General features: G+C 42.7%; 3 protein-coding genes across 5 annotated transcripts; 2 read left to right on the top strand and 1 right to left on the bottom strand.

Annotated features, from left to right (window-relative positions):
- The first annotated feature begins 78 nt into the window (after window positions 1-78).
- Window positions 79-1,836, top strand: prok1 (prokineticin 1). Its single transcript, XM_034208827.1, is given in 4 exon segments — window positions 79-136; window positions 139-254; window positions 1,227-1,352; window positions 1,717-1,836. Coding segments are annotated over 4 exon segments (420 nt in total).
- A 2,874-nt stretch (window positions 1,837-4,710) lies between these two features.
- On the top strand, window positions 4,711-7,273 carry LOC117541938 (pepsin A-like). Its single transcript, XM_034209299.1, has 9 exons — window positions 4,711-4,769; window positions 5,016-5,157; window positions 5,348-5,465; window positions 5,871-5,989; window positions 6,094-6,290; window positions 6,388-6,504; window positions 6,595-6,739; window positions 6,950-7,048; window positions 7,139-7,273. The coding sequence occupies exons 1-9, from the start codon at window positions 4,711-4,713 to the stop codon at window positions 7,271-7,273; spliced, it is 1,131 nt and encodes a 376-aa protein (XP_034065190.1).
- Window positions 7,274-9,814: 2,541 nt separating this feature from the next.
- LOC117542044 lies at window positions 9,815-22,081 on the bottom strand. 3 transcript variants are annotated; one of them, XM_034209495.1, is made up of 7 exons: window positions 21,806-21,938; window positions 12,288-12,396; window positions 11,892-12,203; window positions 11,062-11,179; window positions 10,850-10,968; window positions 10,708-10,754; window positions 9,815-10,580 (listed from the first exon to the last, which is right to left on the bottom strand). In XM_034209495.1, exons 2-7 carry the CDS (start codon window positions 12,319-12,321, stop codon window positions 10,404-10,406), a joined length of 807 nt encoding a protein of 268 aa, XP_034065386.1. In that variant the 5' UTR covers window positions 12,322-12,396; window positions 21,806-21,938; the 3' UTR covers window positions 9,815-10,403. The 3 variants fall into 3 exon arrangements, with proteins under 3 accessions (XP_034065386.1, XP_034065388.1, XP_034065387.1); XM_034209497.1 differs by lacking the exon at window positions 12,288-12,396 and having other exon boundaries at window positions 21,806-22,081; XM_034209496.1 differs by lacking the exon at window positions 21,806-21,938 and having other exon boundaries at window positions 12,340-12,539.
- Between the last annotated feature and the right edge of the window lie 1,747 nt (window positions 22,082-23,828).

The following is a 23,828-nucleotide window of genomic DNA, read 5'->3' as shown; positions in this document are numbered from 1 at the left end:
GGGTTGGGTGTGGGTCGGAGGTGGATAAAGAGAGGGAGAGAGAGTGGCTCCCCCCTCTGAGGAGTTCTTGAAACCTTCATGACTGACTGTAAAGACGGGGATCCACTGTGAGGTGCCGGACAGACCGTTTACAGCTGTTGTTGAGGGTGTTGAGAGAGTCCAGTTCTCCTGTTGCTGTCATGGGCTTCAGGGCGGTGCTGCTGTCCTTCCTCCTGGTGTCCCTGAGCTGGTCCAGAGGAGCCGTCATCACAGGGGTGAGTGACAGCTTTCTGGCTCTGCTGCACACTGCTAATTCATTTTTTCCCTGGTATTATATCTGTTTATAAATATAATGTATACTCTGTTTTAAGAGAGTGTATAACAACTTTAAATATCTCCTTAATTACTTATTTGTTTGAATAAATACAATATTTTAGTTCATTAATATCTTCTGTTTCTTGAAATTACTTTGAGACACTGCCATTTTATGCTCTATTTTAAATTACTCATTTTCTAGGGCTTCAACTAACCATTGTCATTATTGCTTAATCTGTCAATGTGTATCTTTTTATTAGTAAATGAATTGTTTAGTCTGTGAAATGTAAACAATTACAAATGAACCACCACACATTTTCTAAAATAAATTATTTCCTTTTTGTTTTTTTCTATCCAAAAATCATTTACAAACAATTAAAAACAGAACATTTGAGAAGCAGGAGCCAGCAGACGTTTGGTAATGTTGCTTGTTAAATTACTTAACTTATTATCTCATTTGTTTCTATACCTGGATGTGTGCTGTACTTGCAATCCGTTTTTAATACAATCCCTTGACTTTGAATTTTGTTGTTTGATATTTTAATATTCAGACAATAAATATACAAACATCTGAGTATCCTTTTCTAGATAATTTGTATATATGTGATTACACATTACTGACAGGAGACCACATCCTCCTCCGCTTCATGTCCAATGGAACAACGAGATGAAATTATCTCAGTCCACTGATTGATATTCTTTTGTAAATGAATTAGGAAGATGGCTGCGATTGTTAGAATGACGTGCACTGTATGATTATGAGAGGACATCTCTATAACAATAAATACAAATAAAATAGATTCAAACTAAAAAGGGTATCTCCAACACAGATACAACTGAGTCACTGGCATTCAACAATAACTGTGCTTCTGTCTTTTAGTTTCTGTCTGTCGTCTACCACCTCTCTCTCTCTCTCTCTCTCTGTGCTGCAGGCCTGTGACAGAGACGTGCAGTGCGGCTTCGGTCTTTGCTGTGCCGTCAGTCTATGGCTGAGGGGTCTGAGGGTGTGCGTCCCAAGAGGTCTGGAAGGGGATGAATGCCACCCCTATAGCCACAAGGTGGGGAGAATTGTGATGTCACTAATCTTCCTGCATCTCACTTTCTGACACACAAACAAACCATACTCTGTTGCCCACTTTTGTTTTCTACGTTGGTTGAAATTCTGATTCTATCAAGCTCCAGGCAGGTTGGCTGCAGCTTTAGAAAAGCTGCTGATAACTGCAGAGGCTATTGATCTCCTCCAGAGTGAACCGGCCAATCAGAGCCATACATCACTCTGGAGAGGGCAACAATTAATTCTGCTAACACCACATCCATCTCTGATTCAGACTTTAAAGAGCAGTTTAAAGACAGCTCCACTTGTCAACTGTTGAAGGATTGAAAGTGTCAGATTATCCCTCTCCCCCCTTTTTCCACTCTCAGGTGCCCTATCCAGGGAAAAGGCAACACCACACCTGCCCCTGTCTCCCCCACTTGGTGTGCACCAGCTACGGTGAAAGCAGGTACAGATGTACTGAGGACTTCAAAAACCTGGACTTTTAACAGATGTTGAGACATTTGGAAGAAGGAGAGCAAAGCAGAAGCGGCCTTCAGATTGAAGACCCGCTGTGGATCAGAAGCACATTATTTAATCTTTACTGACTGTATTCTTCATTGTGTACTTTATGCACTATAAATTATAAGTAGTTGGATTCTTTAAACCCACACACCAAGCACAGAAACTAAAATGTCAAAGTGTGTTTACAGTATAAGAGCCACTTCAGACATCGGACACTTTTTAAATCCAAAAAAGTTATTTGTGAACAATTAAAAAATGTGCTCTTCTGTTTTCATGCTCACTTTATGTTAATTTATCAAGAGAAATGTATAAATATTATTGTCAATAAAAGTATAATAACAAGTTATTTCCCTGTTTTAAGTTTATGTTTCCTGATAATACATAATGTGTGTTATGGGATGTCAAGTGGTTTTAATGGCAGTCTGATTATGAACAAGGTCATATACATAATGTCCTTGACCTCAATTAACAAACTCATGACTTTGACACTTAACTGGCTGACAAAGAGCAGCTACAAAATAATATTTAGGTTTTCTCAGTTAATGGTTTTTCACTCACTTAAAGAACGTTTTCTATTTCAGAAAATGCTATTTTATAGTGTTTGAATGTTTATTATATTAAGAGAAAACCAATCTGCTGTTATGAGAAACAGACTCTTGCTCTACATTAGTATCGTTGTGTAAGTTATTGGATTCTTTGCCCTCTATCGTACATGAATGGCTTCTTATTATAATGGTCATTTATTGAAAGTAGTAATAGCTCTAGTATTTATAGTAAAAGTAATCAATAACTTCACAACATTATTACTTAAATATCTTATTATTAAAGACAATAAAAAGGTTACATTCTTTTAATCGATTTAATTACAAAACAATAAATCATCAGCAATATTATGAGCTGTGGCAAAAGCTCAATTTGTGAAACCCAATGTTATGGAAGCAAATGAATAATACATTTTTATTTTGTTTTAAAATAATGAATTAATAAACTATGAAACTATGATACATAACAAACTTTGCAATTAAAGTCAAAATATGTTCTGGGTTGCAATATTTTGTTACCACTTTAAAACCCTTCTCTTGCGTTAGCTCATACCCCCCTTCCCTTGCTATTTTCGGTCAAAATTGACCGGTGTGTTTTGCACAGTGATATCTCTGGAACCCCTTGTCCAATTTTGATGGTTGACATCTCATTTGAACAGTCAAAGCAAGTAGAATCAAGGGGTGACAGACAGAAAGACACCAGGGGTGAATTTCATATTATTTTTGGCAGTAAGTTCAAAGATAGTGCTTATTTTACATTACTGTGTATTATAAAAATGCTTGCCATGTAGGCTGTGTTTACTGGAGATGGAAATGCTTTAGTTAGTGTTGCAGCTGAGATGCTTCCCGTTCCAATGATGTTTGTGATGTATTGATTTGATACAAGCAAGCCAGTGTTTCATGTCATAGTCCGGTGTGGCTAAGTGGATAGAGTGCTGTACTTTGAATCAGAGGGTAGCAAGTTCGAGTCCCACTGCAGTCAGCATGTCGTTGTGTCCCCGGGCAAGACACTTCATCCCAAATTGCTCCTGTGCTCCACAGTACTGAATGTAAGTAAGTAACTTTGGATAAAATCGTCTAACAAATGACATGTAATGTAATAGTCTGGATTGCTGTTGTCTTCCATTTCTGAGACATCTTGCTCTATCTCCTCTTCATCTGGTTCAATCTCCTCTTTATCTGGTTCAAAACATTTGTCCAGAGCCCCTCGTACAGAAAATCGCCTAATCGGTCGCCTGCTCATTGTGTCAATGAGTCAAATGTGAGCAAGGCACAAATATAACTGCTTGAGAGCCAGTAAGGGAGGCGCATTTAGCGCGAGAAAGTGAGAGGTTTGTGTTTCTCGAGGGGCACAGAGCTCGCACCTGTGAGAAGGTATGATACATACAGTATCATACCTTCATACAGTGCGAGAAAGGGAGAGTGTGTGCGTGTGTGTGTGTGAAAACGTCATGGGTGTTTCACTGTTGAATAAATCACTCAAAATTCAATGCAAGTGGTGATCATCAAGTGTATATGTTCAGAGGCCTAGTGTGGAGGATAACATAAGGTATTGAGGCAATTGGATGAAAAACATAATATTTATGATTAAAACAAAAGTTATTCAGTCACTTTTGACCCGAAACACAAAAGAAGGGTTAATAGTACTATTATTTCCTTTGTGTGTTACTGTTATCAGATAACCCTGCCCAAATAACCTTAATTCACCGTTTTGAACCCGTGGAAAATGTCCATATCAATGTCAAACAGAAACTCTAGATATCAAATCGCTCAATCTAGATGTCAAAATATTCATTGTGCACTGTATTATACATTTGTTATGCCATTAATATAGTCAAATGATGTGATAATAGAAGTCAAACCGACAAGTTTCCTTATAAGAAAAGTATGTGCTTAACTTTTCAACTTCATGAATTAAGAGAAATTAAATGACACTGCTGAGATCAACCTTAGCACTGTGACGTTAGTTCCCATGAAGGATTACTCTTCAGTAATATCATAGAAACAGCAAAAAGCGCTATTTTCAGAATAATATTTCCTGATAGTTGTGATTATTTAAACAATATACAAACGACATAGAACACTTATCAGCCTCATACTTGATCTTACAGTAAATTGCTGAGCAAAGTTTCCATTGTTAATTTGTTTAACGGGGTACTTGCTTTTTGATAAAAGGAAACAGTTTCTTATCTCCAGCTGATACATGATATCAAATCATGTGGAAGGGCATTTGGAAACACAACCTTGAGTTGCTGTATATAAAGGCTGGACTCTGCCACTGGAACTTCACTTTTCTAAATCCACCCATAAAGTGACATGATTAAGTGGCTCCTAGTCCTGTCTGCCCTCGTGGCTTTCGCCGAATGCTTCCACAAGTAAGTCCTGCCTGGCTGGTTGAATTTCTTTGACATTTTACACATGAATAGGCTGAAATGTGAAAGGCAATCTCTCCATCTAGTATTCCTGAGGGTAAATCCACAGGCTATCTTGCTTTGAGCTATCACACCTTTCAAACTTGCACAAAGCTCAAAGCAGAGCTTACTTTCTTATTTCTCCGGGTTAAAAATCCCGGACATTTGTACAACTTGCTGATTCTTTTTTATTCACCTTTCTGAAAACAGGATTCCCCTGATCAAGGGAAAGACTGCCAGGGAAGCCCTGCAGGAGAAAGGAATATGGGAGGAGTTCAGAAAGGAGCATCCATACAACCCCATGGCCAAGTTCTACCAGAGTGGTACTGAGTCCATGACCAACGATGCTGACGTAAGTCTAGACCAGAGACCATCTTTATAAAGTAGTTAGCCTCTTCAAGCATTTAGCATCTATTTCATGTTAAGTAAAACATTAAAATCACTAACCTATTTTTCTGTTGGGGCAACATAACTATTTTGTGCTTAATATCAAGTCCAGTGCATGATGATGTCAATTTGTTGTGTGCTTTGTGTCCCTCTAGCTTTCCTACTATGGTGTGATCTCCATCGGCACCCCTCCCCAGTCCTTCAGTGTCATCTTTGACACCGGCTCCTCCAACCTGTGGATCCCTTCAGTGTACTGCTCCAGCCAGGCCTGCCGTAAGTGTTACTATCTGGGACCAGCACTGCAGCACAAGCTGTTAAGAGCTGGATCATATGCTTCAAGCTTTTGGATAGTGTTTCACACAGTGGTGGAAAGTAACTATATTTACTCAAGTAGTGTATGTAAGAACAATTTTAAGGTTATTTTACTTCTGCAACATACAAAGTAATGCAACCTTAATAGTAACTCGGTAGTAAGTAATTATATTTCACTGACAGGAGCCATTGTGCAACATCAGTTCTATCTTTGCAACTAAAGTACATTTCACTCTAAATAAGTCTGTGCTTTTCATAGGTAACATTTTGATTTTAAGAATTCAACTTATAATGCAATATTTTAAGTTTTTTTTTTACTTACTAGAGATTTACCTAACATTTGACAAAGACCTCATTCCTCTGCAGAGAACCACCGTAAATTCAACCCACAGCAGTCCAGTACTTTCAAATGGGGAAGCCAGCCTCTGTCCATCCAGTACGGCACCGGCAGCATGACTGGATATCTGGCCAGTGACACTGTTGAGGTAACCAACTGCCTTGGAACAAAATGCAAAGTCTATTTAGACTTCCAACAGGCATGACTCTGTGGTCTGTTGAACTGTGACTGACAGCTGTCGTGTGTATCCAGGTGGGCGGCATCTCTGTGGTCAACCAGGTGTTCGGAATCAGCCAGACAGAGGCTGCCTTCATGGCTAGCATGGTGGCTGATGGCATCCTGGGATTGGCCTTCCAGAGCATTGCTTCTGACAACGTCGTGCCTGTCTTTGACATGATGGTCAAGGGGGGACTTGTGTCTCAACCCCTGTTTTCCGTCTATCTGAGCAGGTATTGAAACAGGGTGGAAATCTGTTAGTTGGCAGTATGTCAGTTCACGTGACATTGAATTCACGTATTGACATTTGTTTGTTATTTCCTCTAATAGCAACAGTGCACAGGGCAGTGAGGTGGTCTTCGGTGGTATTGACAGCAGCCACTACACTGGACAAATCAACTGGATCCCTCTGTCCTCTGACACCTACTGGCAGATCAAAATGGACAGGTACAAAGGGAATAGAAACAAAAATAATAACCACAAGCATAAGTTGCACAAAGCCTCCTAGTTTGATCGTCTGCTGTTCTTCCTTCACAGTGTTATCATCAATGGACAGACTGTAGCCTGCGCTGGTGGCTGCCAGGCCATCATCGACACTGGTACCTCCCTGATCATTGGCCCATCCAGGGACATCAGCAACATTAATTCTTGGGTTGGAGCCTCAACCAACCAGTACAGAGAGGTGAGTCATACCATCAGACCGTAACATTTGAAGTACATTTTCCCTATCTTCTGATCCCAGAGTAAACAGACATGTAGTGCTCTGACGTCAAAACTCTCCAATACAAATAATTAGGCAGGACTTGGTTACTTGCTTTAGCTGGAAACCTGGAAAATACCAATAAATACAACTACACGATACTCAGCGTTATGTGTGACCTTCTTCTTGCAGGCTACAGTGAACTGCCAGAACATCCAGAGCATGCCTGAGGTCACCTTCACCCTCAACGGAAACGCCTTCATCATCCCTGCATCTGCCTACGTCTCTCAGGTCACCTAGAATCACTGCCACGGAAACGTTTTTCAACAATATCATGAGATTATGGGTGATGTAAATACATTTTCTGTTGTCTCTCCACAGAGCTCCTACGGTTGCAGAACTGGCTTTGGCCAGAGTGGCCAACAGCTCTGGATCCTGGGAGATGTCTTCATCAGGCAATACTACGCCATCTTTGACTCCAGTACTCCAAAAATTGGTCTGGCCAAGTCTCTCTAAACACATGATTGATAAGTGTGTATTTCCCTGTAGGGACTTGTCTGATTGAAAACAAAAAAAGGTGCAAATGGATTGTGTGGAAATACATGATACAACCACATTGTAGCAGCCTTTGCAATAAATTGATTAAAGCAACTTAATGCATTTTGGGTATTTTTTGTGTATGCTTAAGTCGGACTGTGATGGTACTGGTATCGGATAGGACCACCATACTAAATTGTTTTAATGAGCATTTTGTGTCCTGTGGCTCTCTGTTTCATTCTGTTTCTAATTCTGCTTCTGTGAACACCACAATCGGTGACTCAGAACAATGTGGTCTGGAAAACCCTTTCAGTTTTACTCCTTTTACTGTTGATGTTGTTCGTGAAGTCTTAACCAAGCTAGATCCTAAAAAGCCGGCTGGTCCGGACAACGTAGAACCTTTCTTTTTAAAGATAGCTGCAGATTTGATTGCTCCACCTCTTACTACTCTTTTTAACCTCTCCCTCAGCACGAACAAAATCCCAAAAGTATGGAAGTCAGCTTATGTCCTGCCACTACTAAAAGGAGGGGAGGCCACCTTATTAAACAATTATAGACCCATCTCTAAATTGTCAGTTCTGGCCAAGGTTCTTGAACGCTTAGTGAGTGAACAAGTAAAGGAGTTTTTATGTAACAATGACATCCTGTCTAAACATCAGTCAGGCTTCAGAAAGCAACACAGCACCATCACTGCCACAATGAAAGTGGTGAATGATATTACGAGTATTTTAGATAATAAGCAGAGTTGTGCAGCTCTATTTGTTGACCTATCCAAAGCTTTTGATACTGTCGATCATTGCATTTTGAAGCAAAGGCTGGTCAGTATAGGCATGTCCAGCCATGCAGTAGGGTGGTTTGTAAACTACCTCTCTGAAAGATCCCAATGTGTTCAGTTTGATGGGCTGTCTTCTGAGTGGTTAAACATCACTAATGGTGTACCACAAGGTTTAGTTTTAGGTCCGCTATTATTCTCTATCTATATTAATAGTTTAGGTGAAAATGTCGAAGGAGCAACCTTACATTTTTATGCGGACGATACCGTGATGTACTGTGCAGGTCCCTCGATTAACGAGGCTGTTGTTAAATTACAGGCTGTTTTTAACATTATTCAGGCTCAGCTCTCTGAGCTTAAGCTTCTTTTAAATGTGGATAAAACCAAGGTAATGCTCTTTTCTAAAGCTAAAGCTAAAAATACACCAGAGACTGCTTTGGATATTGTAACTACGCAAGAAATACAACTTGAAGTGGTTACCTGTTACAAATACCTGGGTATCTGGCTTGATGACTGTCTCACTTTTAAACTTCATGTCAATAACCTGCTTAAAAAGCTGAGGGTTAGGCTAGGTTTCTTTTACAGAAATAAGTCCTGTTTCTCGCTTGAGGCCAGGAAAAGGCTAGTCACTGTGACCTTTTTACCTGTGCTGGATTATGGTGATTTGTTATATATGAATGCACCTGCCAATTACCTGAGCAAGTTAGATGCTGCGTATCACAGTGCACTGAGATTTTTGACAAATTGTAAAGCACTTACGCATCACTGTACCCTGTATACCAAGGCGGTTATGCCATCACTTACTGTACGGAGGCTCAGTCACTGGTACTTTTTCATTTACAAAGCCATGTTGGATAAACTACCATCTTATATCTGCTCCCTGATCTCTCTGCAAATTGAAAGTACTTATTGCCTGAGATCGCATGCTGTGGTTTTATTAAATGTGCCAAGTGCTAGGACTGTCTTAGGGAAGAAAGCTTTTAGATGTGCAGCTCCACTAACATGGAACAGTCTGCAAAAAGAATGGAAAATTACCAAGCTAGTACCACTACATGTTTTTAAAGCTCGGTTGGATGCTACTCAATCAGATGCTGTTGGTACCTGTACTTGTGGTTAAATATGTAAATTGTAATCCCTGTACATTTTGCTGTATGATGTCCTTTTGTTGTTCTGTTGTTTATGTCTTCTTGTGGAACCTACTGCTGCAGGTCTCCCTTGAAAAAGAGATCATTGATCTCAATGGGATTTTACCTGGATAAATAAAGGTTTTGAATTTGAATTGACAAGAAAGATCAAACATCAGTGTAAGAAAAGCATCTTTAGAAACATCCTCAGTCTTCTTAGTTTGGTTTTACAGCACTGAAATGTCAAAGGAATAAGAATATGTTACGTCTGTTCATCCATTCGCTCTAAGGAGAAACTTGACCTTTATTGAAGATACAAAAAGGATTGCCAGCTTTCTTCTGTAAAGGAAAGAGTGGCCAAGAATAGAGTATTGAGCGACTCTCAGGATAGCTGGGTTGTAATCGAGAAGAAGCTGATAAGTGAAGCATTGATATAACAAAGGATAACCTGATGACATAACCTGACAACTCCGCTGCTATTTCTGTGAACAGTTTCGTAAGGACTCAGAGAAAACACATTGAAGAAAACACGATAATATGGTTATTTTTACCAGACAATGTTATTTCTTTAATGCAAAATCATTTTATTTTTATGTCATTCATCTTTTTCACAAACAACACATGCTACACACTATAGGATTTAGCGGCATCTAGCGAGCTTAAAGATTGCATCAAATTAAACACCCCTCAGCTCACTCCTCCATTTCCAAGCGTGTTGGAGAGTGGCAGTGGCCTTCAGGTATAACATAAAATGTGAAAAGCCCTGTCTCAATAGTTTTCGGTTAGTACTTGTACTGTAGGCTACTGAAAAAACACAAAGACGTTACATAGCAGACTCCTAGAGAAGGACCAGCTCCCTGTGTAGATATGAAAAGGTTCTTTCTCAGCTGACAACAACACAACATCTCTTAGTTTGAGGGGATTGTGCACAAAGGATAAGATTATCATGAAAATCATATTCCATATTGGACATTAAATCACCCTAAATACTACACATTGGACCTTTAATATTGCATGATCATAACTTAAAGTTAAAAACAAAGAAGCAGAAGATGATGTTGATTCTACTTGTTTGTTATGCAGCCAAATGCATGTTGTTATCCTTTCTGCCTGCCTGGTGAGTGTCATTGGAGTTATTTAAAAAAGTAAATTAGTGGAACAAATTAAATCGATCCAATCAAAATCAGAAACTAAACTAAACTTTCACAGGTATTCACTGCTGGTGGATTGCCAGTGTGGAGTACTCCACCATCCAATCAGGCTCTGCGCTCCAGGTTGAGTCAGGGGCTATAACTTGTGTTTTGTGCATCCTCAGGTTTGCATACACCTCGGTTGTCGGTTTCTCGTGGGCTATGAAGTCCACTGTTGTGTAGACAATGCCACTGATTTCCTGGGAGGGACACATTTTTGGCAAGAGACAATGTTGTGGAGGAAGTTTGAAGCATAAACATTCAATCTGCTTTTGAAATCAAGTGACAATGAATCACAGCCTCCACTTGTTCCCTGTTTACACTCACCGGGGCCTCTTGTTTCAGTGACTCACACAGAGTTTCTCCATATTTGTCTACAAAGAAAAGCAAAATGTCATTGAATGCACTGTATATTTTTTCTTTCATTCACTCAGATAGTTGTGATCACCAATTTAAGTAAACTGCTTACTCGTCTGTTTACGTTTTGCCTTGACCCTGCACCAAACCACACCAATAACTGAAGTGATCAAAAGCATCACTGTAATAGACACAATGACAGCAAGTGGCAAGCCAAAGGTCCAGGGAACCCTGGAGAGGAAAACAAATACATATCTTATCTTAAGTCAGACAGCACTGTTATCAGGCAAGCAACAGAACATGGGTAATATACAGAGAGAATACCTGGGACTGTCACTGCGGTCCTGCGCCACATCCGGCCCGGTGGAGTGGGGGGGGGTCGTGGAGCTGCTGGGGGCTTTGACAGTTGTTGCCAGTAAAGGTATATTGTGACCTGAAACCTCTGAACAATGCAAGCATATCACATAAGCTTCTAGAGAAGGGGTGTCCAAATTAAGCTAATTCAAATAGTATAATGAATTATGGCCCACAAATTAAACTTGTGCTTGTCATATATTGTACTAATTAAATATATATGTACAAATGTGTGTCCACTTTTCGAATAAATTCAATCAATTAAAGTTGGAAACATTTTCAAACTAATCTTAGTTCATATAAAAAGCCCTATCACTTATTTGCATAACAAATCTTCTTATAAGCAATCTGAAGCTTGTTTTAAGGCATGAGCTGCAAACTAAATAAATGAAACCCTATGAGAGCTGCGATGTATGGGCTGTTGTGTTTCTTACAGCATGTTCAAGTATCAAGCTTAATTTACCTACAATTGATTGATTTTGCTAACTTATAACTTAGCATATGAGGCAATATACCTCAACTCTAGTGAGTGGAGTGGCCCAGCCCTTCTTATATGTTCCTTTATTTGGCCCCTCGGTGAAAAAGTTTGGACACCCATGTTCTAGAGTGTTTGCTCAGAATAATAATTTATAACTGCTTCCTTACTTTACTGAGGAACAAAATATCAAACATTATTTTGCAAGTGAACATTTATTTCATGAAGCAGTAATAATTCAGTTTTGGCCAAAGCGTTATTTTACACACTTATGTCACCTATGTCATAATTTACTTTTATAACTACAAATTATAAGACTGCTTACCAGACACCTCGACATAGTAATCACTGTAGATGTGGTTTTGAGTTCCTAGCACCATGCATCTGTAAAAGCCTCCGTCCACATACCGAACATTAGATATTTTAAATTCTATCCAGCCGTCCTTTTCAGTTGTTGTTACTCTTCCTTTCAGTAAACCACAGGTAAACCCTGCACTGTCCAGTAGCTTGTAACATCCTCCTGGATAGAGTTTACAGCAGGACTTGTTGTAATTATTGTAAAATGAAGGGAAGGTGAGTCTCAGCAGAAATTGTTCAAACTCCTCGATCCTCTGCTGCCCTTTTAGATGAGGGATATCTGCAATACAAAAAGTGTTTATTCATAAAGACACAAGAGAAGATAAATCATTAATAAATGTATCTGTTTAAAAAAAAATCATACCTAATAAAAGAAACAAGACAAAGGAAAACTTCATTTTCAGTGTGACACTCACTGAGGCTCAGCATTTTCTGACCGGTTTTCACTCTTTAAAGAGGATTTGAGGCCCCTCCTTGTTGAAGAAAGGAGGAAGTTGTTACTTCAAGTCGGAGGGCATGGACAGACGTGTTACTGTCTGTATTGAGTTTGAGGATAAACTATGTATTTTACATGCTATAAGATTTTTTTTCAACTTTTTTTTAGGGCTGTCAAACGATTACAATTTTTAAATCAGATTAATCACAGCTTAACAATTAATTAATCATGATTAATCACCATTCGAACTATGTCCAAAATATGCCATTTCTTTATGTATATTACATTACATTACATTGCATTTAGCTGACGCTTTTATCCAAAGCGACTTACAATAAGTACATTCGACCAGGAAGACACAACCTTGAAGAAAACAGAATCATATAAGTATATCAGGTTTCATAGAGCCAAACATTTCAAGTGCTACTCAACTGGCTTTAGGTAATACAGTCCTTTATTGGTATAAAAGTGCTTCGTTAATCGTTCTAACGCTCGAAGTGGAGTCGAAAGAGATGAGTTTTCAGTTTGCGCCGGAAGATGTGCAAGCTATCTGCCGTCCTGATGTCAATGGGGAGCTCATTCCACCATCTTGGAGCCAGGATAGCAAACCCACGTGTTTTCGCCGATGGGAACTTGGGTCCCCCTCGCAGCGAGGGCGCAACGAGTCGTTTGGCTGATGCAGAGCGTAGTGCACGCGCTGGGGTGTACGGTTTAACCATGTCCTGGATGTAGGAAGGGCCAGATCCATTCGCAGCATGGTAAGCAAGTACCAGTGTCTTGAAGTGGATTCTAGCAGTTACCGGAAGCCAGTGAAGGGAGCGGAGGAGCGGAGTGGTGTGGGAGAATTTAGGAAGGTTGAAAACCAGACGAGCCGCTGCATTCTGGATGAGCTGCAGAGGTCGGATGGCACATGCAGGTAGACCAGCCAGGAGGGAGTTGCAGTAGTCTAGGCGTGAGATGACGAGAGCCTGGACCAGAACCTGAGTCGCTTTCTGAGTCAGCTGGGGACGTATCTTCCTGATGTTGTAAAGCGTGTATCTGCAGCAGCGGGTTGTAGCAGCTATGTTTGCAGTGAAGGACAGGTTGTTATCTAGGGTCACACCCAGATTCCTTGCAGTCTGAGTCGGGGAAACAACTGAGGTGCCGATGTTGATTGTCAGGTCAAGAGTTGGACAATCTTTTCCCGGGAGGAAAAGCAGCTCAGTCTTGTCAAGGTTGAGCTTGAGGTGGTGAGCAGACATCCACTGAGAGATGTCAGCTAGACAAGCAGAGATGCGTGCGACGACCTGGGTCTCTGAGCGGGTCGACTGAGCGGATATTATTGTGGGAATGGAAAGAAATGAAAGAAGGCGGATATATCCATTTAACATACAGTATCTATGTTTATTATAACATGTGTGTCAAAATGAAAGACAGCCCACACACCTATCAATCATCAAACCGTGGGGTCTTAATTAATTACGTGTTGATTTCTATCAACGGGGGAGTACTTCAGGAAAGTCGACAGAGGGGGGAGGGGGGGGGGGGGGTGGGTGGGCTAGTGGAGTACTTCGTGACCACAGAGTGTGAACGTTGTGATCAGCTGTTTTAGCGCAGTTCTCCAGTGAAGGGGGGAGTCTCCCTCCGCAGCCGGTTGGCGTAGTTTTGGCAGCAGCCCTCTCTGTGCACACGGAGACCGACTCTGTCGTCCGGTGATCTAACCGCCTTCTGGAAAAGCTTCACAAGTACGTCGGTACGCAAATGCGCTTTGTGACACAAGTGACGGTACACATTTCAGATTACGCACATAACCTGCGTACCAATTATGTGCACCCCTGTACTACAGCTAAAGTATTCTCCGTCGGAACTTCCTGCAACAACACCACGCCGTTATCTTGATTCTGATTGGCCAGAAGACATTATCAAAGATGTTCTATTGAGAAGACGATCACTACGTGTCCTACAAAGCCGCAGATTTGTCCGCCAGGGCCCTGAATGTGTCCTCGCTGCTAACCACGCGCGAGACGCTCTCAAAGTTACGCTTGCCTTCCCGTGATGCAGTTCGGCGAAAACGTGAGCGGACGTGACGTCACCCCATTCAAAGTGAATGGGCAGACGCGCTAGAGGCGTAATTTTACGCCTGAAACGCTTGTAGTGTGGAGGGCCCGTTACCAAGCGGAGCTCTGCGAGGACCTGTCGGGTAACCCGGGGGCAGCCACACACATGGCAGCGGTCACGGACATTTGTCTTCGTGTCCAACGCTGCGCCGTCCAGGCCACGGGCAAGGCAATGGGGATCATGGTGGTGCAGGAAAGAGCGAGATGGCTCAACCTCACCAACCTCCCAGACCGGGAAAAGGAGGATGTGCTGGATATGCCCATCGTTCCCGAGGGAATTTTCGGCTCCGCTCTTGCTTCCATGCAAAGGAGGTGTGAGTCTAAAAAGAAGGAGGACGAGGCACTCCACCTCTGCCTCCCTCGAAGGGTCCAGCCGCTGCCTTCGCAGCAGCAGTCCTTCGCCCAAGCTGCCTCGAACCCTGCTCGGTTTAAAACACCGAATACGCAGAGGTCGCAGCCCGCCCCGAGTCCCCAGCCCAGGCTGGAGACGAGGGCGAGCTGGCCTAGAAAATCTCCGGTTCCGGCTGCAGCTCAGGCGCAGCCAACCCAGAATTTTGGCCAGCAGTCGAGGAAGAAGAAGCGAGCGGCGTGACAGCCCCTCCTTCTCCCCTCTGTGACAGAGCTGAAAGTCCACGGTTCCCCAGCTCTAAATGTGTTCCCGCCGCCTCGAGAGATGCCTCAACAGCAACACCATCCTCAAGTCCGCACAAACACATGTCACACATTTGTTGATTTTTCTGTCATAAAACATTTGCCGCTGACGCATCCAGGCTTCAGGCCGAGGGCGCAGCTCAAAAAAATGATAAGAAAAACAATAAAACCAATAAACAGCCCGTCAACTGTTCCCCTTCTGAGAGCAGCTACGGCATCTCTCAAAAGGCGGATTACAGGCGGGTCTGTGAAGGCACCAACGCCACGCGCATGCGCAGTGCCGGCTGGGGCTTTAAAGGCACCACCGCCACGCGCATGCGCAGTGCCGGCTGGGGTTGTGAAGGCACCACCGTCATGCGCATGCGCAGTGTCGGTGGGGATTGTCGAAAAGGGGCACCACTGTGTTCAGACACTAGAGGGCCCCATAACACAACAAATAGAGACTCAGAGGGGAAGAGATGTGACATCTCCACTGGCTCTAAGGAGCATGCAGTGGAAGATGCTCACATCATCTGCTTGGGTTTTCAAGACAGTAACACGGGGCTCCAATTCGCTGTCACCCCCACTCGCTTCTCGGGTATTCTGCATTCGCAGGCCCGAGGAGAGTCAGCCCATATTCTGGAGAGAGAGATTCTCTCTCTCCTAGAAGAGAGGGCTATATCTATTGTACCCGCCGAGCAGAGTCAGGGCGGCTTCTATTCCAAGTACTTCCTCGTTCCCAAACGGGGAGGGAACGGAATTCGGCCAATACTTGATTTGAGGGCTCTGAACAAATATCTAAAAAGATATAAGTTCAGAATGCTCACTCACACATCTCTGCTGCGGCTCGTGCGACAAGACGACTGGTTTACATCAGTCGACCTGAAAGATGCGTACATCCCAGTATATTACCCACACAGGAAATATCTGAGATTCGCATTTCAGGGGATCTGTTATGAATACAGAGTACTCCCCTTCGGTCTGTCTCTCAGTCCAAGGGTGTTTGTACGATGTACGGAAGCCGCGATAGCCCCGTTAAGACAACAGGGTATTCTCCTGGCGACCTACCTGGACGACTGGCTGCTTCTCGCACAGTCGGAGCAGGAGGCTGTTACGCAGACAAATGTCCTCGTAAAGCACCTGCTCAACCTGGGTTTCATAATAAACACAGAGAAGAGCATGTTGTGCCCCGCGCAGACTATACTCTTCCTGGGTTTACGCCTGAACTCGGTGCCCTTTTCAGCTCGCTTGTCAGCGGAAAGAGTGAAAGCTTTCAGAGCTTGTCTCGCTCTTTTCCAGCTGCGCAAACATGTTATCTTCAGATCATGCCTGCGATTGCTGGGGCTCATGGCGTCAGCCATCCTGGTCGTACGACTGGGACGCTTACACATGAGGGAGTTTCAGCGCTGGGTGGCCGCCCTAAAACTAAACCCGAGTGATGGTTACTGTGAAATGCGTAATGGCACTGCGCCACTGGCTGCACCCGACTTTTCTAGTTCGAGGTGTGCCTATGGGTGCTGTCCTTTCACGGAAAGTGGTCACCACGGACGCATGTCTGACAGGTTGGGGAGGTATTTATGAAGGTCGCCCGGTGAGGGGTCTCTGGAGCAGAGACCTCCAGCGGGCGCACATAAATTACCTGGAGCTTTTAGCGGTGTTTCTCACCCTAAAACGCTTTCTGCCTTTCCTCAGGGGACATCACGTCCTTGTGAGGACAGACAATACGACCACAATATGGTATATTAACCGCAAAGGGGGTTTGCGTTCTCTCCAGTTACACACACTGGCGCGCAAACTGATCCTATGGAGCGGTAGACGTCTCCTCTCTCTGAGAGCGACGCACGTACCGGGAGTGATGAACCTCGGGGCAGATCTACTGTCCAGAGGTATATCAATCAATCAATCAATCAATGTTTATTTATATAGCCCAATATCACAAATGTTACATTTGTCTCAGTGGACTTTACAGTTTGTACAAAATATCAGTATGACAATACGACACCCTCTGTCCTTAGACCCTCACATCGTACAAGGAAAAACTTCCGGAGAAAACCCACAGTTTAAAGGGAAAAATGGGAGAAACCTCAGGGAGAGCAACAGAGGAGGGATCCCTCTCCCAGGACGGACAGATGTGCAATAGATGCCGTGTGTAAATTGAAAAGATAATACATTTGCAACATAGGTAGTCCAAATGTTTGGAAATGCATGTGTGTATAATAGGAAGATGAATCCACGAGGATATCCATCCAGGACCTATGATCCAGGACCACAGCCACGACTCAAGATCCAGGGCTCGCGATCCAGGACAGAGGAGCGCAGGATCATCCATGACTCCGGATCCCGGCGTATATAGACACCAAAAAGAAAGACATTTGGGGAAGCTGGGTTAATCGGAACATGAGAGTACACAGGTATAGACAGAGAGAAGGAAGAAGTAAGATGTCCCCCGACAAACTAAGCCTATATCAGCAAAACTAGGGGCTGGATCTAATCAGCCCTAACTATAAGCTTTATCAAAAAGGAAGGTCTTAAGCGCACTCTTAAAAACGGATAGGGTGTCTGCCGCCCGAACACAAACTGGAAGCTGATTCCACAAATGTGGAGCTTGATAAGAAAAGGCTCTGGCTCCCATTGTACTTTTAGAGACTCTAGGAACAACCAACAACCCTGCATTCTTGGAACGCAATGCCCTAGTAGGACAGTAGGGTATAATGAGTTCTTTAAGGTAAGATGGCGCCTGCCCATTAAGGGCTTTGTAGGCGAGAAGAAGAATTTTAAATTCTATCCTGTGTTCTATAGGGAGCCAGTGTAAGGCAGCCAGAACAGGAGTAATGTGGTCCCTTTTCCTAACTCTGGTTAGTACACGAGCCGCAGCATTTTGAATCAGCTGAAGCGACTTGACTGACTTCTTGGTACACCCTGATAATAAAGAGTTACAATAATCCAGCCTTGAAGTAACAAATGCATGGACTAGTTTCTCTGCATCGTTTTGAGGCAAGATATGCCTGATTTTTGCAATGTTACGTAGATGGAAGTAGGCGGTCCTTGAAATTGATTTTATGTGGGCGTTAAAGGATAAATCCTGATCAAATATAACACCAAGATTCCTTACGGTCTCACTGGAGGCCAAATTAAGGCCATCCATAGTTAGTATATCCTTAGATAATTTGTTTCGTAGATTCTTCGGGCCAAGTACAATAACTTCAGTTTTGGTCGTGTTTAACATCAAAAAGTTTAAGGTCATCCACGTTTTTAAGTCCTTAAGGCAGTCTTGAATTTTATTTAGATGATTAATTTCATCAGGCTTGATTGATAAATATAGTTGAGTATCATCCGCATAACAATGAAAGTTTACAGAATGATTCCTTATAATATTGCCTAACGGAAGCATATATAATGTGAACAAAATAGGTCCGAGCACTGAGCCCTGTGGCACTCCATGGCTAACTTTGGTTTGCGTGGAAGATTCATCATTGACACGTACAAACTGAGAGCGTTCAGATAGATAGGACCTAAACCAGTCTAAAGCAGTTCCCTGTATGCCAACTAAGTGCTCTAGTCTTTGCAATAAGATATCATGGTCGATAGTATCAAATGCAGCACTGAGATCGAGCAAAACAAGAATAGAGACACGTCCCTTGTCAGAGGCTATTAGAATGTCATTTGTGACTTTAACCAGAGCTGTCTCTGTGCTATGATGTGTTCTAAAGCCAGACTGAAAAGCTTCAAATAAATCATTGTTTTTTAAGTAATCACACAACTGTTTTGCGACCGCTTTCTCAAGAATTTTTGAAAGGAACGGAAGATTAGAAATAGGTCTATAGTTGGCTAAAACCTCTGGATCGAGGTTGTGCTTTTTAAGAAGCGGTTTTATCACTGCTACTTTGAATGATTGTGGAACATAGCCTGATAATAAAGACATATTCATAATATTTAATAAATAAGTGCTAATTAATGGAAAAACTTCCTTCAACAGCTTAGTTGGAATTGGGTCTAACATGCACGTTGATGGTTTAGAAGAGAGAATCATTGAATTTAATTGTTCAAGGTTTATGGCTGAAAAGCATTCTAGTTTACTATCTAGTGTAATATTAGAACTTACGTTTCCGGGAACTGTTGATAACACTATACTGGTCAAAGGCAAGAGGTCATTAATTTTGTTTCTAAGAGTAACAATTTTATCGTTAAAAAAGCACATAAAATCATTACTACTGAGTGCTATGGGAATAGAAGGCTCAATCGAGCTGTGGCTCTCTGTCAGCCTGGCTACAGTGCTGAAAAGAAATCTTGCATTATTCTTATTCTCATCTATTAATGAAGAGTAGTAGGCTGCTCTCGCTTTACGCAGTGCTTTCTTATATTCATTGAGAGTAATATGCCAAATTAAACGAGATTCTTCAAGTTTAGTAGAACGCCATATCCTTTCAAGTTGTCTCGACTTTTGCTTTATTTTGCGGGTTTCGGCATTATGCCATGGAGCTAGTCTATGTTGTTTTATTTTCTTCTTTTTCAAAGGAGCAACAGAGTCTAATTTTATTCGCAGCGCATCTGTAGCACTATCAACAACATGATCAATTTGGGGTGGTGTACATTTTGTATAAGTTTCCTCCCTTACATGCAGACATGCTATCGAGTTAAGTATTGGTGGAATCTCTTCCTTAAATTTGGCTATAGCACTAACAGATAGGTTTCTGCTGCAGGAGCTTTTGACTAATGCTTTGTAGTCTCGTAACAGTACTTCAAAAGTTACTAAGAAATGGTCGGATAAAGCAGGATTATGCGGTTCGACTAATAGTTGCTCAATTTCAATACCATAAGTCAGAACAAGGTCGAGAGTGTGATTATAGCAGTGGGTTGGTTTATTTACACTCTGACAAAAACCAACAGAATCTAATATAGAGTTAAATGCAACAGTAAGGCTATTTTTATCATCGTCAACATGAATATTAAAGTCACCTACGATAATTACTTTATCTGTTTTAAGAACCAAAGTTGATAAAAACTCAGAGAATTCAGATAAGAATTCTGAATAAGGACCTGGTGCACGGTACACTGTAACAAATAAGATTGGCTGCAAAGTTTTCCAGGTCGGATGCGTAAGACTAAAAACGAGACTTTCAAAGGAGGTATAATTTAATTTTGGTTTAGTATTGATAAGTAAACTTGAGTCAAAGATTGCTGCAACTCCACCTCCTCGGCCCGTGCCTCGGGCAATATGAGTATTGATATGGCTGGGTGGAGTGGCCTCATTTATGCTGACATATTCTTCATGTCTCAACCAAGTTTCAGTGAGACAGCATATATCAATATTATAATCTGATATTAAATCATTTACCAATATTGCTTTAGATGCTAGAGATCTTATGTTTAAGAGACATTTAATATTCCTGTTTTGTTGGACTGTAGTAGTTGTTACATTTACTTTTATTAGGTTATTATGTATGACACCTCTATTAGGTTTTACCTTAACTTGTCCTTGGGCAGACACACACACCGCTAATATTGGGTATTTTATTGGGTTCGGGATTCCTATGGATGACTGCCTAGGAGAGAGCGCAGAGAAGCGTGTAAGACTGCGACTCCGCCTCCTGGTCTCAACTCCAGTTTGTCATGGATTAAGTCCACAAAGCCCTGAAATGTTTGCCGAAATTAGATCTGCACCTTCCAAAGTAGGATGAATGCCGTCTCTCTTAATCAGACCAGGTTTTCCCCAGAAGGCTGTCCAATTATTTACGAAGCCCACATTGTTTGCTGGGCACCACCAAGACAACCAGCGCTGAAATGATGACATGCGGCTATACATGTCATCATTGATCAGATTGGGGAGGGGACCAGAGAAGATTACGGTGTCCGACATTGTTTTAGCATAACTACACACCGACTCCACATTAAGTTTGGTGCATTCTGATCGGCGTATACGAACATCATTACCACCGACGTGAATAACAATCCTACTGTATTTACGTTTATTTTTAGCCAGCAGTTTAAGATGCGCCTCAACGTCGCCCGCTCTGGCCCCCGGAATGCATGTGACTGTGGAGGCTTCGGTCTCTAATTTCACGTGTCTCATAATAGAGCTACCAATAACCAGAGTTGGCTTCTCAGCGGGTGTCTCGCTGAGTGGGGAATATCTGTTAGATACGTGAACGGGTTGGTGGGGACCTGCGGGTTTCGCGTTATGCCCCTTCTGAACAGTCACCCAGTCTCCCTGCTGCTCGGGAGTTGCCGGGGGACGGCTAATAGGAGCTACCTTTTGCCGGTCCGCACCGGCTAACATGGGCTTTACTGTAGCTGAGTTTCTTTCTAAGATGCGGAGCCGGGCTTCTATGGCTATGATTCCCGCCTCCAACCTAACAACTATACTACATTTAACACATGTATCGGTACCAGTAAAGGAGGTAGGGAAGTAACCAAACATGAGACAGTTAGAGCAGGAAATAGCACCCGAGGGTGGGGAAAGAGCCATGGCTAGCTATCAAGCTAAAGTAGCTACCGTTAGCAAACCCGAAAAGAGTGTAGGCAACTGTGGAGTTACAGTCGCTAAGAGAAGGAGAGTTGTGAGAGCTTAAGTTATAGTAACGTGTGATTACAACGTCAGGCAGTTGCCGTGATCAAGAGTTTTAAAACGATCGATTAAGTTAAGATAATAAGCTATCAGCAACAGAACGGGCACACGGGATACCCGGAGATGACAACAACCGGAAGTTACAACATGCTTACCGCAATAGTGGTCCGTGTAGAAACAGTCCAGCGACAAAGAATGGGCCTGTATACCACTTTATGCAGACTGGACTCTACATCCAAGGATTGTGAGCCAGCTGTGGGTGCTTACGGCAGAGCCGCGGTGGATCTGTTCGCATCGAAAGACAACGCTCAGTGTCAGCTGTTCTTTTCGATGCGCGATCTAAATGCACCGTTAGGCGTGGATGCACTCGCGCACAATTGGCCCCCGGGCCTTCTGTACGCGTTCCCACCCCTGGATCTGATACCCCCAACTCTGGCCAGAGTGAGAGAGCAACGCCACACACTTATCCTGATAGCTCCGCACTGGCCAGCTATGTACTGGCTAGCGGAGATATAGCAGCTGCTGTGCGGGCAGCCATGGCAGCTCCCACTATGCAGGGACATACTGTCCCAAGCGGGGGGCGATCTTTCACCCACACCCAGAGCGCTTGGCTCTATGGGCCTGGCCCGTGAGTGGTACAATCTGAATACAGTGTGACATGAAGCTGACCCTGGCAGCTGCCAAGGGAGCCAGTGGCACTCATGCACTATCTGCAGTCTTCATGCACTCAGTTCGCCCCAGGGAAAACAGAGTGTGGTTGAAGCCCAACCCTGCCTTTATCTTAAGGCGGTTGGTTCAGGTACCACATTTGACACGGACTCTGTCCAGGATGTCTCCCATCCAAGACATTGTTGCAGCGGCGAGCTGGTCCTCGCCGCTCACTTTTGTCCGCCTCTTAACAGGCTGGACGTTCTGCTCCCAGTGTGACTCAAGCAGTGCTGGGCACCTGGTTGAGTCCTACCTGTTAAGTTCTGGTTGGTTTGGTGATTTTCGAGATAAGCTCGTCTGACAATACGGGAGCTACAATTTCCCATAGTGAGACATCGAACGGAGTGTTATGAATGAGAACTATAGGTTACTTACGTAACCCCAGTTCTCAGAGTAACATGAAGTGAGATGTCTCACCAGACGGCCCTCCTTGCTATGGTGAAGCGAGAAGAGGTGCTTATTTTTGAATGACGCATGCGTCGTGGCGCAAGCTACTTATAGGGGGTGAATTCCCTGACGCTGACGTCAAGATCACCAGCCAATCAGGATTGGCGTAATGAGATTGATGCTTCTGTTTGCTCCGTGATGAGGCGCATCCCATAGTGAGACATCTCACTTCATGTTACTCTGAGAACTGGGGTTACGTAAGTAACCTATAGTTCTGAAGTCTTTACACTGGCTTCCTGTGTGTCAAAGAATATATTTCAAAAATACTGCTGCTGGTTTATAAAGCACTGAATGGTTTAGGCCCAAAATACATTTCTGATCTTCTGCTAAATTATGAACCATCCAGATCTCTCAGGTCTTCAGGGACTGGTCAGCTTTCTGTCCCCAGAGTCAGAACTAAACATGGTAAAGCAGCGTTCAGTTATTATGCTCCAAATATCTGGAACAAACTTCCAGAAACCTGCAGGTCCGCTGCAACTCTTACTACTTTTAAATCCAGGCTGAAGACTTATCTTTTTGTCACTGCTTTTAATTGAAACTGAGCCGTTGTGTTCATCAGTAAAGTGGAACTTCTGTGTGAACTATTCATATCTTAAACGGCACTGTAACTTTTTATTCATGTATTTTTTCTTTTAATGTTTATTTTATTATCTTTTACTGTTTTTAAATGCTTTTGTCTGAATGTCTTTCATTTTTGTAAAGCACCTTGAATTGCCTTGTGTTGAAAGGTGCTATATAAATAAACTTGCCTTGCCTTTCCTTGCCTGTTAAACCCTATGGTTAAACCCCAAGGTCCCCGCCGGCGGGTACTTTTTTTTTTCTTTCTCACGACACTGTGTCTCAGGGGATCTTAATATTTAAGAACCTATTAATGTGTTATACCAGATTAATGGGAATAATATCAGCTAACTGACGATACAAACCATTTTTACCAAAACAAAACACAAGTCTCATAAGAAGCATCTAAATGACCCCTGAGCGAAAAATTCTAACTTATTACTGCACCGATAATCACTCCTCCTA

The sequence above is a fragment of the Gymnodraco acuticeps genome, unplaced genomic scaffold (assembly GCF_902827175.1).
Source record: "Gymnodraco acuticeps unplaced genomic scaffold, fGymAcu1.1, whole genome shotgun sequence".
Classification (NCBI taxonomy): Eukaryota; Metazoa; Chordata; class Actinopteri; order Perciformes; family Bathydraconidae; genus Gymnodraco; species Gymnodraco acuticeps.
Note: the sequence above shows the minus strand (reverse complement) of the source record. Positions and strands in the feature narration are given on the sequence as shown.

Coding starts and splice junctions, on each gene's coding strand:
- LOC117542044 (XM_034209495.1), bottom strand. CDS start 12,321: ATGAAGTTTTCCTTTGTCTTGTTTCTTTTATTAG. Junction 12,204..12,287: donor TGTCTTGTTTCTTTTATTAG/GTATGATTTTTT, acceptor TTTGTATTGCAG/ATATCCCTCATCTAAAAGGG. Junction 10,581..10,707: donor CACTGAAACAAGAGGCCCCG/GTGAGTGTAAAC, acceptor TGTCCCTCCCAG/GAAATCAGTGGCATTGTCTA.
- LOC117541938 (XM_034209299.1), top strand. CDS start 4,711: ATGATTAAGTGGCTCCTAGTCCTGTCTGCCCTCGTGGCTTTCGCCGAA. Junction 6,291..6,387: donor TTTTCCGTCTATCTGAGCAG/GTATTGAAACAG, acceptor TTCCTCTAATAG/CAACAGTGCACAGGGCAGTG. Junction 6,740..6,949: donor CAACCAACCAGTACAGAGAG/GTGAGTCATACC, acceptor TTCTTCTTGCAG/GCTACAGTGAACTGCCAGAA.